Raw genomic sequence first — 18,222 nt, forward strand, 5'->3', positions numbered from 1 at the left:
AACTTGTTTTAAAAAGCATTAACCAGCAAAACAGAGTTTCGAGGAAAAAGATGTTTTCCCTTTGCCCCTGTGTTAAATTATTTCAATCTCTGGTCTGGAATTTTCTGATGATTGATTTTGGGAGAAAAGATAATCTCTTTCAAACCCAGTTTCTTTCACAAAATGGGAAGTTATATGTATTTTTAGGGTTATTGCAAATATTTAAAATAATATGTGAGCTGATTCCTGTCACGCTCTTTGCTCATGGAAGAGCTTTTGATTGGCCTCTTCAGTTCTTTGTAAGGCAGTCATGAACAACCCTACCTAGAACAGCTCCAAGGACCTGAAAATAGAGAACAGCCACTAAGGGCATGTCACCACAGTTGAGCTGTCTCTGCCCATGAAGGGCAAGACAGGGAGGTGCTCCTCAGTTCTCCACTTGGATTTGAAGCTGCATACATTTTCAGCCAATGAACCCCCAAACAACAAGTAGAAAACACCACAGTACAAGCATGGCAATGGAGAAACAACTCAGGCCAACACCATGCATAGAGAATGAAGATGGCAGCTCTGATGACCTGAAAAGTACCAACCACTTATATAAAGTCTCAGATAAGGAGTTTAGAGAAGAAATATGAAGGGTCCTCAGAGAACTCAAAGAAAACATAGATTCAGCTGAACAAACCACAAATAAGAACCAAGAGGATATAAAAATACAAATAAGAAAACTACAAACTGAAATAACCGGACTGAAGAACTTGTTGGGTGAACTGAAAACCTCACTAGAAAGTCCCTCCAACAGAATTACAGTAGCTGAGGACTGAATGAGTGAGCTGGAAGATGGTATACATAACAATTCCATACAACAGAAGAGGTTAGAAAACAGCCTTAAAGCAAATGATCAAACAATGGAAAAAAATTTAAGGAATGTGAACAGATATTCTTCAAAATGTTTTTGATAAACTCAAACAGGAACAACATAAGAATTATTGGAGTCTCATAGACCCAGGAAAAAATCACCAGGAATAATCAACAGTCAAGAACATCATTGCAGAGAAACTTCCATATCTAAAGACATGCAACCTTATCCTGCATGTCTGGAGTACCATCTAAAAGAGACCCCCCCCCCATAAGAGACCTCAGGAAATATCCTAGTCACAATAACAAATCTCATAGTTAGGGATAAAATACTGAAAGCAGCAAGATCAAAAAGAAAAATTACATTCAAAGGAGCATCCTTAAGATTTACAGCAGACCTGTCATAAGAAACCCTCAAGGCCAGAAGGCATTGGTGGGGGGCCAGAGAGATAGCATGGAGGTAAAGTGTTTGCCTTGCATGAAGAAGGACGGTGGTTCTAGTCCTGGCATCTCATTTGGTCCTACAAGCTTGCCAGGAGTGATTTCTGAGCGTAGAGCCAGGAATAACCCCTGAGCGCTGCCGAGTGTGACCCAAAATCAAACAAACAAACAATAACAACAACAAAACAACAGAAGGCATTGGTGGGATAGAGTGACAAAATTCAAAGAAATTAATGCATCATCTAGACAACTGCACCCAGCCAGATTCATGTTCAAGTTTGAAGGAAGTATACATAGCTTCACAGATAAAAAAAAAAACAAAAAAACAAACAAACAAAAAAAAAAAACAGCTCAGAAACTTTACAGACTCAACACCAGCCTTAAAAGAAAAACTGAAGTCTATTTTTAAGACAAGAGAGATACAGAGTGACAAAATTCATCAAAAAGCTGAATCCAACATTCTGCTGCCTTTCAGAAATATATTTGAATAGTCAGAACAAACATAGACTCAAAATAAAAAGTTGGAGAAAAATAATCCAAGCAAACAACTATCTTAAAAAAAAGCTGGAGTGGCCATAATATCAGATGACACAAAATTTAGACTAATAAAAGTTGTAAGGGACAAAGATGGACATTTTGTATTAATCAAGGAATTAATACAACAACAACAGGAGGGTGTCATATTCCTAAACATATAAGCTTTCAATGCTGAACCAGCAAAATATTTAAATACAATGTTGACAAATTTGAAAGAAAGAAAACATCAATAGCAACACAATAATAGTGGGAGACATCAACGTCACTAGTCCACCAATGATAAGTCAACCAGGCTGAAAACTAAAACAATATACTAGCTTTGAAAGGAGAAATGGAAGAAAGGGGCCTAGTAGATATATATAGGGCTCTCCATCTCCAGAAAATTGAAAACACATTCTTCTCTACTGCTCATAGGTCATTCTCTAGGAGAGGCCACATGTGGCCCATAAAACATAACTTCATAAAAACAAGAGGATAGAAACTGTACAGACTACCTACTCAGATCATAATGAACTAAAATTAGAAGTGGATTGCAAAGGGACACAGAAGAAAAACTGAACACTGGAATTTAAACAGTTTCATACTAAACAACCAGGGTCAGAGAGGAAATCAGATAGAAAATCAAAAGATTCTTGGAAGCAAATGACAATGAAGACACAAATTACCAGTATTTGTGGGACACAGAAAAAGTGGTACTAAGAGGAAAATTTATAGCTTTGCAAGAACACATCAGAAGGGAAGAAGGGGCATATATAAATAAAAGATGCAGCTTATAAAATTAGAAAATAATCAACAACAACAAAACCACAATTGGTAGGCAGAAAGAAATAACAAAACTTAGAGTAGAAATAAAGTAGAAATCAAAGAAAAAACAATCTGAAAAGTCAATAAAAGCAAAAATTAGTTCTTTGAAAAAAAACAAGATTGATAAAACACTAGCAAAACTCACAAAGAGAGAGCAAAATTTAATAAACCAGATTAGAAATCAAAAGGGGAGATTACTACAGATAATAGTCAAAGGCTAATCAAAGACTACTTCTACAAACTCAATGCCATGAAACATGAGAACCTGGAAGAACTGGATAAATTCTTGAACTCGTAATCTTTCATGATTAAATCAGGATGATCTAGCATATATAAACAGAGTCATCACTATTGAGGAAAATAAAAATGGTAATTAAAAGCCTTCTTAAAAACAAAAGCCTAGGCCCAGATAGATTCACTAGTTATTTCTTTCAAATCTTTCAAGAGGAACTATGACCTAGTTTTTGAGGCTCTTAGAGTAAATTAAAGAAATAGGAACATGCCCAAATAATTGTTATGAAGCTAACATCAACCTGATTTCAAAACCAGACAGATGCTGGAAAACGAAAAGAAAAGAAAAGAAAAGAAAAAAGAAAAGAAAACTACAGACCAATAGCCCTGATGCAAAGATCCTAAACAAAGTCCTAGCAAACAGGACTCGATGTCACATCAAGAAGGTCATAAAACATGACCAAGTATCTTTCATTTTAGGAATGAGGGATGGTTTAACATCTGTAAATCAATCAACATAATACACCATATCAACAAAAGGAAAAATAAAAACCATTTGATCATGTCAATAAAGAGAAATTATTTGATAATATCCAACACCCATTCATGATGAAAACTCAACAAGTTGGGAATGGAAATAACTTTTCTCAATATAGTTAAAGCTGTCTACCACAAGCCAAAAGCAAATATGTTTCTCAATGGATAAACTAAAAGCCCTTATTCTAAAATTTGGAACAAGACAAGATTTCCTTCTTTCACCACTCTTATTCAACATACATAGTACTGAATTACTTGCCATGGCAATTAGGTAAGAAAGAGGCATCCAGATAGGAAAGGAAGAAATCAAGCACTCACTGTTTGCAGATGACAAAATTAACACAAAAATTAATGACCTTCTTAAACAACAAAAATGATAGAGAAGAAATGGACATTAAAAAACAGTCTCAATCACATTTGTGCCACACAAACTCAAATACCTCAGAGTCAACTTAACTAAAGAGGTGAAGGACCTATACAAAGAAAACTACAAAACACTGCTTTAAGAAATAAAAGAGGACACAAGAAAATGGAAAAGCATGCCCTGCTCATGTATTGGGACGATTAACATAATTAAAATGCAGTACTCTCTAAAGCATTGTACAAATTTAATGCAATTTCTCTAAGGATACCCATGCCATTCTTCAAAGAATTAAACCAAGCACTCCTAAAATTCATTTGAACAATAAAAATAAAAAAATTAAAAAAAAAACAAAAAACAAAAAAACCCACAAATAACTAAAATAATCCTTAGGAAAAAGTGGATCAGAGACATCATTTTCCCAAACCATAAATTGTACTACAAAATAATATTCATTAAAACGGCATAGTATTGAAATAAAAACAATCCTCAGATAAATGGTATAGACTAGAGTAGTCATACAATGCTCTCCAGGCATATAATCAATTAATCTTTGATAAAGGGGCAAGAAATGCAAAGTGGAGCAAGCCATTTCAAGCCTCTTCAACAAGTGGTGCTGGGACAACTGGTCAGTCACATGCAAAACAAGCAAATGCAGATCTGGATCTAACACCATGCACAAAGGTCAAGTCCAAATGGGTTAAAGATCCTGATATCAGACCCAGAAGAAAATGTAGGTAAAACACTTTGACATTCAATATCTCTGATTCCAGAGGTCTGACTGTGACAACTGCAACTGAGCAGAACTTTTGGAAACAAAGGAAGACTATATTCTAGGCTTCTTCCCAGGATCTATATAAAAACCAAGACCACCAATTACAAAAGACTGATTAAAACAACAGGGATGGAACAAAACCAGAACTGTAAAGTAAGACTCTATCCTAGGCTTTATCCTCTGACCTGTGCAAATACCAAAATCTCTAGGCCTGATTTTATCATCCATGACTGAGCTGAAAGTTTCCTGGCACCATAAAATGACCTGGAGGAGTGAAAAAGAGTATGTATGGAGCCTGTAGTTATTCCCATGACAGTATGCTTCAAGGGCGAACATACCCTGTATCTCTTAGGCCAAGGGAACTCCCTTTCTAATCTCCTCAATATTTACTGTGCCTATGGAAAAAAAAGCAGAATTCTTTTTCTTCTCTTTTTCGTTTTATTTCGTGCTCATGTTTATTGTTGTCTTTATTGCTGTGGTGCTTTTTTGTAGTCACTGGTTTTGGTTTTTTGTTTGATTTATTGTTGTTGTTTTGTTGTTTTTCTGTTTCTTTTTTGTATTTTTGTTTATTTTGTTATGTTTTTCTTCTTTTAAATTGATATTTATAACCTCTAGATAGACTCCTCCCATTTTTTGTTTGTTTGCTTTCTTTTTGTTTCTTTTCTTTTCCTTTTTCTTTTTTTTTAATTTTTTCTCTTCAAACAGAACCAAGAACCACATAACTTGAACCATCTTGTTCTGCCTCACAAACTGAGGGGGAAAATGGATGGTATCAAGACCAAACAGTCTATTGAATATTGAGTAGAAATAAAAAATGATCAGACTTAAACACCAAATCCAAAGCCAACAGCAACAGAATTGATACCCAGAAGGGTATACTAGCAGCCTGGGGTGCAAAAGAGAGGGATATGGGATGCATGCTGGGAACAAGGGTGGAGAGAGGACAATACTGGTGGTGGGAAAACCCCTGATTCAGTGCCACTATGCACCTAAAATATTACTATGAAATATTTGTAATTCACTTTGGTCACAATAAAAATTATTAAATAAAATAATAGAAATGCATCAATAAAAAAGACTAAAGGCATCTTAATGGAGGTAACATCACTGTCCAAACATGTGAAAGCAGAGATAAATAAATAGGACTATATTAAGCTGAGAAGCTTCTGCATCTCAAAGGAAATAGTGACTAGGATACAAAATCCATCCACAGAATGGGAGAAACTATTCACTTAATACACATCAGTTAAGGGGCTAACATCTAAGATAAACAAGTTATTGACAGAACTGAACAAGAAAAAAAATCTAACCTCATCAAAAAATGGGGTGAAGACATGAACAGACACTTCCTCAAAGAAGAAATATAAATGGCCAAAAGGAACATGAAAAAATGAGGTAGCATCTTGCACCACAGAGACTTGCACACATCATCACATGCACACACAACCACACACACACACACACACACACACACACACACAAAACAGCACTGAATGCTAAGGCTGTGAGGATAAAGGTACTTTCATTCACTGCTGATGGGAATGCCATCTAGTCCAGCCTCTATGGAAAACAATATGGAGATGCCCCCCAAAACTGGAAATTGTTCTCCCATTATGATCCAGCTATACCACTCCTAGGGATATACTCTAGAAACACAGAAACATAATACAAAAATGCCTTCTGTACACCTATATTCATTGCATTGCTATTTTCAATAGCCAGAGTCTGAAAACAACTCATATGCCTGACAATAACTGAGAGGCTAAAGAAACTGACTATGGAATACTATGCAGCTGACAGAAAAAAATGAAGTCATAAAATTTTCCTATATGATATATGATAGACATGGAAACTATTATGCAGAGTGAAATAAGTCAGAGGAAGAGAGATAGAATAGTCTTACACATCTGTGGGATTTAAGAAAAATAAAAACATTAAACCTAGAGGCAATAGAGACAAGGGCTGGAAGGACTGGCCATGATATGAAGCTTACCACAAAGAGTGTTGAGTGTAGCTGGAGAAATAACTACACTAACAACTATCATGACTAGGGTAGGAAGTGAGCAAACTAGAATGTCTGTCTTGAATACAGGCATGGATTGGGAAGGAGTGAGATGGGGGCCATTGGTGGCAGGAAGGTTGCACTGGTAAAGAGGGGTGTTCTTTATAATATCTGAAATCCAGCTATAAACATGTTTGTAATCATGCTGCTTTAATATATTATAAAAATAAAATAATATGTGAAATATTTGGCAGAAAATTCTTCTTCAATCAAAGCTAAAGAAAAAAGTAATTTTGGATTTTGTCACTATATTAGACAACAGAAAATTTGAATCTTGTCATTTCTAATATTGGGTTAGTTTTCTTACTTTTTCTCTGTTTTCTTTTTCTTTCTTTCTCTTTCTTTTCCTCTTTCTTTCTTTCTCCTTTCTTTCTCTCTTTCTACTTTCTTTCTCTCTCTTTCTCTCTCTATTTCTTTTTCTCTCTTTCTCTCTCTGTCTTTCTCTCTCTCTTTCTCTCTTTCTCTCTCTCTCTCTTTCTTTCTTTCTTTCTTTTTCTTTCTTTCTTTCTTTCTTTCTTTCTTTCTTTCTTTCTTTCTTTCTTTCTTTCTTTCTTTCTTTCTTTCTTCTTTCTTTCTTTCTTTCTTTCTTTCTTTCTTTCTTTCTTTCTTTCTTTCTTTCTTTCTTTCTTTCTTTCTTTCTTTCTTTCTTCTTTCTTTCTTTCTTTCTTTCTTTCTTTCTTTCTTTCTTTCTTTCTTTCTTTCTTTCTTTCTTTCTTTCTTTCTTTCTTTCTTTCTTTCTTTCTTTCTTTCTTTCTTTCTTTCTTTCTTTCTTTCTTTCTTTCTTTCTTTCTTTCTTTTCTTCCTTTCTTCTTTTTTAATTTTTATTTATATTCTAGATAGGTACTCCCTCCTTTTTCATGGAACCATAGCTCTTGAGTCATAGACATATTTCTATGTCTTCCTACAAATTGAGAAAAGAAATAATGGGGCAAGGAACCAAGTGGTCTCAGGAGAATTGAGTGGGGGGGAAAGTCAGAAGTAAGTACCCAAGCCAACGTCAACAATAATAGAATCAAGATACCTAAACCACAACAAGCTAAACACAAAATGGACTTGTTACACTAGTAGACCAGGGTGGACAGAGGTCAACACTGGTGATTGGAATGACCCTAATTTACTGTCACTAAACACATGCAATACAACTCTGAATGACTGGTAATTTACAATGGTCTCAATAAAAAATATTTTTAAACAGAAGTCTGCTGAAATTCTGTCAATGTTAATTCAGACAGATAAATCATATTAGGCTCAATTCTATGTAATTTTTATAATGAAATCAACTTATTCTAGACATATACAATTTGGTTTTGATTCTACTAATATTTTTACTTTACAAATTTTAATGCAACATGAATATGAACCCCAAACATACAGATATAGCCCAATTTTACTAGAACACAGTCTGGCAGTTATATATTTCCTGTCTGCCAGCTTTGTGAGCTCTGTTGAGTCTAATTTTGCCTATCACAGGTGTTAATATAAAACTGTGAGGGGATTTAACTTATGAGAAAAGGTATATTATTTTGTCCTTTTAAAAATAATTTTTTATGACCAATGTGAATAATAAGCCTTTCACAGTTATATTTAAGGTACATAGTAACAGTGAATTAGGGCAATTCCCACCACCAGTGTTGACCTCCTCCCTCTGCCACTCTTCCCAGCATGCACCCATACCTCCACCCATTGCCCCTTGGACTGCTAGTATAACAGGTCCCCCTTGTGTTTAGCTTGTTGTAGATTAGATATCTTGATTCTATTGTCACTGACTTTGGGTTTGGCCTTTAGGTCTGATCATTTTTTATTTCTACTCAATGTTCATGCATCTGCTTGTTCCTGGTACCATTGATTTTTTTTGAAAAGGTATATTCTTAAAAATATACTTTATATAATTCTGATGAGAGAAGGGGATGGAATTTAATAAAGGCAACATGGCTACTGGGAGATTTACCTGATGAACTAATTTTGAAAGCTTTGTTCTAAAATGTATAAGGAGGAACAGTTTGATCACAGGAAAGGGAATAGAAGATACATTTGAAAAGGATATCCATAGGTCAGCTGCAGCAAGAGCTTACTAAACCTTCTGCCAATGTCTAATTACCTCATTGGAGACAAAATAATCTTCACAAATTTTTTATTGTTGTATTCAGGAGTAATCCCTGAGCAATGCCAGGTGTGGCCCAAATACAAAAAAAATAAAAGAAAGAAAATAAAGGGGGCTGGAGCTTGTAGTTATTCCCATAGTAAACTTCAAGGGTGAAGAAACCCTGTGTCTCTTAGGCCAAGGCCTTTCTAATCTCCCCAGTATTTACTGTACCTATGCAAAAAGAAAAAAAAAAGAAGCTAGTTGTCACTCAGCTTTCTTCTATAATATCCATCAACCATATTTTTTTTTTGTTATTCAGATTACCATTTTAGGAAATTTTTACTTGGATGTTCAAACTAGAGTGACATTATTTTGGTCTCTGTAGAGTACTTATCATACATCATTGATATCTTTCTCATTTGTGTTTATTTTACTTCTTGTCCAATCAAAAATCTATGTGACAGGTAAGACTCTTTTATAAAATAGTATATAATAGAATTAAGTAAGCTCTCCTTAAAAGTTTTTTGGCACCGGAGAGATAGTATGGAGGTAAGGTGTTTGCCTTGCGTGCAGAAGGACTGTAGTTCGAACCCCGGCATCCCATATGGTTCCCTGAGCCTGCCAGGAGCGATTTCTGAGCATAGAGCCAGAAATAACCTCTGAGTGCTGCCGGGTGTGACCCCAGAACCAAAAAAACAAAAAACAAAAAAAGTTTTTGGATGACAATTGAATGAATAAATGAGTGAATGAGATAATGATTGAGAAATGGAAGACTTCCAAGATGAAGGAAATATAGTCAGATTAGGGTTAATATCTTGAGGATGTGTCTGTTCAGAAGATATGGGATCAGGTTGGAATTTTGTTAGCCTTGAAATCTGTTTGGAGAAAAAGATACCAGAGGGGGAAGATCTATGCTCATCAGTACCTGGAAAGGATGAACAAAAATGGAAGGAGCTCGCAGGGCAAGGGATAAGGGACAATTAAATGAAACAAAATAGATTACACAAAAAGTTTGGCAATTCTGAGGAAAGAAAAAATAATTATGTAAAATGAAACTATGAAAGGTATGGCCATAATTAATATTCCGAAAGTTTACACAGAACTTATTTATTGCTGCTGTTGACTTGAGAAAATCTTATTATTTTATCTGTTAATTCTACTGATATTGGCACAGTTACAAAGCAAATTATGTGTCTCTAAAAATAACATGCGCTTTTCATTTTAATTTCTTAGACTTGGGCTGTACTATTATAAAATTGTACTTATAGAGAAAGTACAGACTTAACAGATCTATTTTATTTTATTTTCACAAATAATTTGAAAGTCCTTTCAGAATTAAGATATACCAACATTCCTTATGTTTGTATTTTCTAGTGTTAAATTTTACCAACCTAACATTCACAAACAGTTTTTTTTATAAAACAAGAAAAGCTGAAATGTGAGATCAAAACTGCTTATCATTTTTAACACTAAAAACACAATGTTAATAACAATGACCTAAATCACTTTCTCATGCAAACATCATCTTAAAATGCCTTTTAATGAATGAATTTGATTGACAGTTTTGAACAAAATGTGCACTAGAGGTCTGAATCTTTAATTTACATGCTTGCCATGCAATTTTGGATCAGCTCCTTTGGCCCAATTTCCTCAACTGTGAAATGGATTCAATAAACAGCATCTTTGCTAAAATGCAAACTGCAATTGAAATGAACCTTATACTAAGCATAGCGTGTTCTGACAGGAGATTTCCCGTTCTCTCACTTCTATCTACCCCCAAGAGATGCTATTTCATAAAAATCCATTAGATCTATTTCCGTTGAGACATTTTGTTCTGAGAAAAATGTATAACTTAAAACAAACTCATGAAGACTCAATGAGTAAAACATATCTTGACTTGGGGTACCAAGAATAAGAACCAGCTCTTCTCAAAGCAGACATCTGAGTGAAGTTGAGTCCATTCAATATTGCTGAGAAAAGATGGGAAGGGAACCATGTGGTAATTGCCCTCCATGTTTCACTTAACTTCAGACAAGGTATTGGCTCTTTGGAAATAAACAACTACCAATTTTTATCCCAGTGGAACAACTATGAGGGTTTCTGTTTGTTCTGCTTTCTCTTTAAATAAGAAGGCCTTGGTTGTAGGATTTTAGGACAAGTCAAATTTTAGGCAGCATGGAACATAAATCTTGAGGCAGGAAGGAAGAAAGTGGTGGTGATGAAGCATATTCTGTGAGCCAGAACAGGTAGCCTTCAAGATGGAGATGGGAGAACTCTGGGGCAATGATTATGTCAACCAATATCATAAGAGAGAAAGCTGTTCTCTAGGTGACAGTGCTTTTGTCTGCCCAGAATACTTTTAGAGCAAGGAATCCTTGTAAATATTTAAAATCATGTTTTTCGGAAAGTCACAAGATCCCCATAAGGATAAAATATCCTAAGCCAGTCCATTCAGGTGATGTAGTAAAACTAGAAGTGGCTTAAAACAAACAAAAAAGTGTCATCAAAGTTAAAACTTATATTTGATCACAGTGAAACACAGAACTGCCAAATATTAAATCATTGATGAGAAGAATACCAGAAACATCTTCCTGGGAGACAGAGAAAGTTGAAAGATGTGCTAGAAGGAGAGATAGAGAGAAGGGAAAGAGAAACGAGGAGAAATGTAGAGGTGAGAGAAAAGGTAGAAGATCAAGAGTAACAAGGCAGAATAATGATTTAGAAGATTTTTAAGGAAATAAATGAAATGATATAACTGTGATAAAATTAAAATTTTGAACCAGAGAATAACTCTTTATAAATAAATGGGCTTATAAATCTATGAAAAAAATAGACTCAAGTCCTGAAACACCTGTCCTACTTTTTATTTATATGTTAACAATCCTACAGGTGTCTTGCCAATAGAAGAAATGCTACTATCATAGATTTACCATGATCTCCACAGAGATACTTAGCCAACCAAAACTCCACTTATGCTGGTATTTGGCTGAGATCTATAGGGCTGTTGGCGGTTATTCAGACTACCTCCCTCCACCTTTTGTTCTTTGAGTGGCTGTGGTAGTCAGAGCCATGCCCACAGCATATGCCACATCAGCCACAGAACTTTAAATTCATGTACCTGTGTAGGTTACCACACAATGCCTTCAAAATTTTCAATACTGTCACCCCTACAGGAACACACCAAATTAGACATCAAAGTAGCATAGAAGCCAACTAAGGTTAACACACACACACACACACACACACACACACACACACACACACAAAGAAAAAAACCAATAACAGAATGATCAATGAGCAAAAACTAGCTTAGTAAATCTTCAGAGGATGACTTAAAGCTGCTGTTACAAGACATAGTAATTTTCACCAATTTTCTTTTGCTTTAGTATTTTTTCTTTCATTGCCATTTAGTTGTATTCAAGCACTATAAAATAGACGATTTCATGCCTGCTAAGAGGGCAGGCTTGGATGGGGTGGGAATTTGGAACCATGGTGAAGATAATTTTAGACAGGTGGTGGGATATGTGTTAAAAAAAAATAGAATAATGGCAGAAAGAAATGTATTATGAGCAATGATATAAACAGTACTTAGGTAAAGTAATAAAAATTTAAAAATTATACCAAACAATATAAATAATATTTCAACAATTGAATATTTACACAGATTTTAATAGACTTATATCACTTTAAAAATTCTATCACACATGACCTATGTTCTATATGCTACAAAACTTTGTAGTGTTGATGGCAGTTGCTGTGGACACGCCCCTTGAATAACCCCCTCTGTAATGACTTTTGAGCCTGGACAAGCCCATGGACACACTCCATGGATACGCCCCTTGTCATGCCGGCTATAAAAGGAAAACACTTGGATTATTTATTTGTTTTTGTTTTTTCCTTTGGGCCATACCCGGCTGCGCTCAGGAGTTACTCCTGAGCTTGGGCGACCATATGGGATGCCAGCTTGGGCGACCATATGGGATGCCAGGGTTGGAACCCACATCTATCCTGGGCCGGCCATGCACAAGGCAAATGCCCTAACACTGTATTGGAATTTTGGGGGGGTGGGTTACACCAGGCAGAGCTCAGGGGTTACTCCTGGCTCTGCCCACAGAAATCACACTTGGCAGGCTTGGTTGACCATATGGGACGCCAGGAATCACACAACCATCTCCTGGGTTGGCCACATGCAAGGCAAATGCCCTACCACTGTACTATCTCTCTGTCCCCAAATTTGGATTATTGGGGGAGGCCAGGAGAGTGACCAGAGCAGGCCTGCTGGTCCATGGAGAGCGGGGGGGGGGGGCAGAGATAAAGCATCAGAGAGATGCTGCCTGCTTTGTATCTACTTCCTTTTCTTTCTTCTTTGAATCCAGTTCTCCCCAGCCACCTTTGCCCAGTGACTTCCATCCAGTCTCTCTCTCTCTCTCTCTCTCTCTCTCTCTCTCTCTCTCTCTCTCTCTCTCTCTCTCTCTCTCTCTCTCTCTCTCCTGGTTGTGTGGTTCTACATGTTGGCATTCCTGGGTGGGCACGAGGCCCCATCCAGCAGCAGGGCACAAAGGGCCCCTGTAAGCTTTGCAGCACCAGGTACTGGCAGCCCTGGGCCATTGCAGCCATACGTCATTTCCTTTTAGCTTTATGGATACATATAACTCTACCATAGAAAAGACGTAGAGGGCTTTGTGCCACTCTCCATTTAGTGCTATGTATTGTTCTATGCCCAGAGAGGCACAACCCCTCCCTGCTAGCGTCTTTTCTACAACCAGGGTCCACATGCCTTCATTTTAAAAATAGCGTAATTCACATTTGACACTATTTGGTTTCCGTTGCCTAACAATAATTCAATATCTGTCTACTTCTCAAATGAGCAGTGTATAATTCTACTTAATAGCGATTGCCTTACAGAGTTAAATTTCTTGTGATATGGGATTTATTTCCATCTTCTTAACAGATTTCAAAATAGTAGCTTAATATTGTTAACCATAAGTCACTTGCAGTAAAATACAGCCACATGACTTATTTACAATTTTAGATACTGTTTAGACATTTTACCCTGGAAACCACCATTTTGTTCTCTGTAAATATGAGCTTGCTTGTCAACTTTGTTAGATTATATATATTATTAGAAAGATCATGCGGCATTTGCATTTCACTGTCAGATATTTTTCATTTATTATAAGTCTATAAATGGTGCTACAAAGGACGGGATTTCATTTCTTGATGGTAAACTACATATCATTTTATGCATATGTTGAGATATACAAGCATATATATCACTATATAACATATATACATACATGTACACATATTTATTTATTCACTCACAACTTCTTTGTCATTTACAACTGGATCTCAGACTATTTTTATATTTTTGCTATTGTAAACAATGCTGTAATAAACACAGGCTTACATGTATCTTTATTTTATTTTTTATTGCGATCAAATTGAATTACTGATTTTTCACAGTAATATTTAAGTCACATAGTGACAATGATTGAGCGGTATTCCCACCACCAATGTTGTCCTCCCTCCACCCCTGTTCCCAGCATGCATCCCACATGTCCCTCCTTTACCCCCCATAATGCTATGCAACTGTTCCTCCCTTGTACAGCTTGTTGTTGACTGGGTTGTTGTCATTGACTTTGGATTTGGTATTCAAGTCTGATCCTTTTTTATTTCCACCAAATGAACATACTGCTGTCTGGTCTTGGTACCATGGCAGGGAGGGCAAACAAAAAAAGAGAAAAACTAGGAGTTCATCTAGGTGTTATAAATATACATTTAGAAAAAGAACATGTATCTTTTGAATAGGGATTGCATTGAATCTATATAGTAATAAGATGGTCATTTTTGTTATATTGATTCTTCCTACCCATGAGCGTGGGGTGTTCTTCCAATTCCTTAGGTCCTCTTCAGTTTCTGGAGTATTTTTAAGTTTTCATGGTTTAGGTCTTTCACATTTTTTATTAGCTTGATTCTTAGGTACTCGTTATGTTTAGATACTATTTTAAATGGGATCGATTCCTTAATCTCTTTCTCCTCTTTGTTATTTGTATAAAGGAATGCTACTGTCTTTTGTGTATTGACTTTGTAGCCAGTCCCTTTGCTGAATTGGCTTATTGTTTCTAGGAGCTTTTCTGTGGACTCTAGGATATTCAATGTATATCATCATATCATTTGCAAATAGAGATAGTTTGACTCCCTCTTTCCCTATTTAAATTCCTTTGATTCCTTTTTTTTTTTTTGTCTGATTGCTATTTTTAGGACTTCTAATACTGTGTTGAATAAGAGTGGAGACAGTGGATGGTCTTGCTTAGTACTTGACCTTAATGGGCAAGCTTTTAGTTTTTAGCCATTGAGGATAATGTTGGCTGCGAGCTTCTCATAGATAGCTGTAACTATCTTGAGGAAGGTTCCTTACACTCCGATTTTGATAAGTGTTTTCACCACGAATGGGGGTTGGACTTTGCCAAATGCCTTCTCTGTGTTGATTGATAGTATTTTATCTTCCTTTTTGTTGATGTGGTGTATGATGTTGTTTGATTTGTGTATGTTGAACCATCCTTGTACCCATGGGGTGAAATCCACATGGTCATGATATATAAACATTTTAATGTATTGTTGGATTCTATTTGCTAAGATTTTGTTAAGTATTTTTACATCTATGCTCATTACTGAGCTTGGTTTGTAGTTCTCTTGGTGGTTTTCTTTGCCAGCTTTGGGAATGAGTATGATATTGGCATCATAAAGGAGTTAGGGCTTTGGTGTGGGAGGCTGGGACATTTGGAGGTGGAGGCACATGTATCTTTTGTTTTGAGTTTACACCCAGTGTTGCTTGATGTTTAGTTCTGGTCTGTACTCAGGGGTCACTCCAGGTAGTGCTCAGAAGATGATATGGGGTTCTGGGAATTGAACTCAGGACAGCTGCTTTCAAGACACATATCCTACCTGTTGTACTACAATTCCAGGACCCCCTTTGTCTTTATTATTTTATTTATCTATTTATTTTTGGTTTTGGGGACACTCCTGGAAGTGCTCAGGTTATTCCTGGATCTACACTCAGAAATTATTTCTGGAAAACTTGATGGACCATATGGGAAGTCAGAGATTGAACACAGGTCAGCCATGCAAGGCAAACATTCCACACACTGTGTTGTTATTACTACAGCCTTCAAATTTTAGTCAAGGTTCATTATAATGTAAGCTATAGAACTTTTGTGTTCATGAGAAAAGGGATGTTTATAATATTATAATTTTACCATCTTGAGGGAAGTGTACTCATAATGTTATAATGTGACTATTTTGAACAAGTACTTCAGTTGGTGCCACTATAATACTAGAATGTAACAGGAAACCTACATGAACAGAAAAATTTCTGTAGCTTGTACAGTCATAAATGGCAGAGGGAATTTCAAACTGAGATCTGATTCTGATGAAGGGGGCTTTAGCCAGCATACAATATAGTCGTAGTATGAATATATGAATACCGACATTTTTTTTTTATGTCACATCCGGCAGCACTCAGGGGTTACTCCTGGCTCTAAGCTCAGAAATCACTCCTGGCAGACTCGGGGGACCATATGGGATGCTGGGATTCGAACTGCCATTCTTCTGCATGCAAGGCAAATGCCTTACCTCCATGTTATCTCTCTGGCCTCCCAACACTATTTTTATCCCTTATCACACACTCTGTGATTGTGGAAGATTATAGGAAGTCACTTGTAGTAAGCATCAAATCTAAGATTCTCCACACTGCAGTATATTCATTACTTTATCAGAAAAAGTGGGAGGGATACAACAATTTAGGTTAAATTTGTTTAATTCTCTTTTAGCCTCCTTGATCAAATGCCATTTTGGTATAACTTGTGCAAAAAATTTACCACCAATGGAGCAACCCAAAATTCTATTAATAAAATCAATATTTTTAATAGAAACAAGTAGCAGGTAATCTTCATAAGTTCTAATGTGGTATCTTCCTGTGGTGATGTAAATGTCTGTGGTAATAACTAAGATAATTAAATAAATTTGAGGAGAAAAATTCTAGATTCCAGATAAAATGGATTCGCATGATGATGCGAATATATATGATGTGAATTGTATAAGATGCAATCTATGTACATTATAGTAGAAAAAAATAGCCTCATTTAAATAGATGGATCTAATAAAATTTGTACAAGTTTATAAAAGCAAACATATTTCTTCTGCTGGCAGTAGAGAAGAAGCCATAAAAGCTAGTGAGAGAAAGGTTGAATGTGCAATTGGATCAGAGGTGAAGGAACCACTTGTGAAAGGGTCTGTCCTGCCAAGGACTTGGACTATTCCTTTGACATTAGCTAGCCAGCAAGCAAAATCCTCAGGTCCTCAAGACTCTCTGGTCTAGGGGTTTAGTTTCAGCTGTGAGATCCTGAGCAGAGCACTGGCTGTCAGGGCTTTAATTTATGAGATCCAATATATAATAGGTGCCAGAACATCTACTGTCTAATTTATTAGGTATAATTGCTAAATAAGTAGCATATTTTGATACTTAGAATAACACATTATCTTGAACTATAATAAAAGGTTTCTTTAAAAGATATAGTAAGATAAAAAATGATCAACCTAAACACCAAACCCAAAGTCAATGACAACAGAATCAAAATTACCAATCTACAACAAGCTATACCAAAGGGGACCTGTTACACTAGCAGTCCAGGGGACTAAGGGTAAAGATATGGGAACAGGGGTGGAGGGGAAATCAACATTGGTGGTGGGAATGGTCCCAATTCACTGTCACTATGTACCTTAAATGTAACTGTGAAAGACTTGTAACACAATAAAAATTATTTAAAAAATAGATATAGTAAAAGTTACTTAGATTTGATCTCTTTGTTAGTCTATGGTTCATCATATGTAACAGCTCTTTCAGATTACAATTTCAGATATTATGAGTTGTTCTAAGGGAAATTAGGAGTGAGACTAAGACATTAAATATTAAACAGATTATACTCAACAGAGAATAATAATTGTCAATTTGAAAGAGTAAATCATAAATTTATTGAAGTTTATTTATTCATTTTATTTGTGTTGCAGATTAATCTTAGAGATGTTGGTGATATCTATAAAATACGCATTGGACATGACAACAGTGGGAAAGATCCCAGGTGGTATCTGGAAGAAATTAGACTAGAAAATATAGACACAAATGAGCTGTTTGATTTACCTGTTTATTCCTGGATAGATGAAAATGAAAATGATGGTGATATATGGAAAGAAATGCCCATTGGAAGAACTCATCAAACACCTTTGCCAGGTATATGGTTTTGCTTAATTTAATTGCCAGGTATATGATTTTTATTAGGAATTCAAAATGAAGGCCGGAGAAATAGCAGTGGTAGGGCATTTGCCTTGCACGCAGCCAACCTAGGAGACAGTGGTTTGATTCCTGGCATCCCATATGATCCCCCAAACCAGCCCGGAGTGATTTCTGAGTGCAGAGCTAGGAGTAACTCCTGAACAGTGCAGGTGTGGCCCCAAAATCAAAAAGCAAACAAACAAAATAAAGAATTCAAAATAGC

The 18,222-nt window shown here is 36.0% G+C and overlaps 1 protein-coding gene across 1 annotated transcript in view; it reads left to right on the forward strand.

Moving 5' to 3' along the window:
* RP1 (RP1 axonemal microtubule associated) overlaps positions 1–18,222 on the forward strand; it is a 249,468-nt gene that overhangs the window by 194,435 nt on the left and 36,811 nt on the right. Inside the window, exon 25 of the mRNA XM_049782407.1 lies at positions 17,738–17,957. Within this exon, the coding sequence (XP_049638364.1) occupies positions 17,738–17,957 (220 nt within the window). The remainder of the gene's footprint in view (positions 1–17,737; positions 17,958–18,222) is intronic.

Source organism: Suncus etruscus, chromosome 10 (assembly GCF_024139225.1).
Source record: "Suncus etruscus isolate mSunEtr1 chromosome 10, mSunEtr1.pri.cur, whole genome shotgun sequence".
NCBI lineage: Eukaryota > Metazoa > Chordata > Mammalia > Eulipotyphla > Soricidae > Suncus > Suncus etruscus.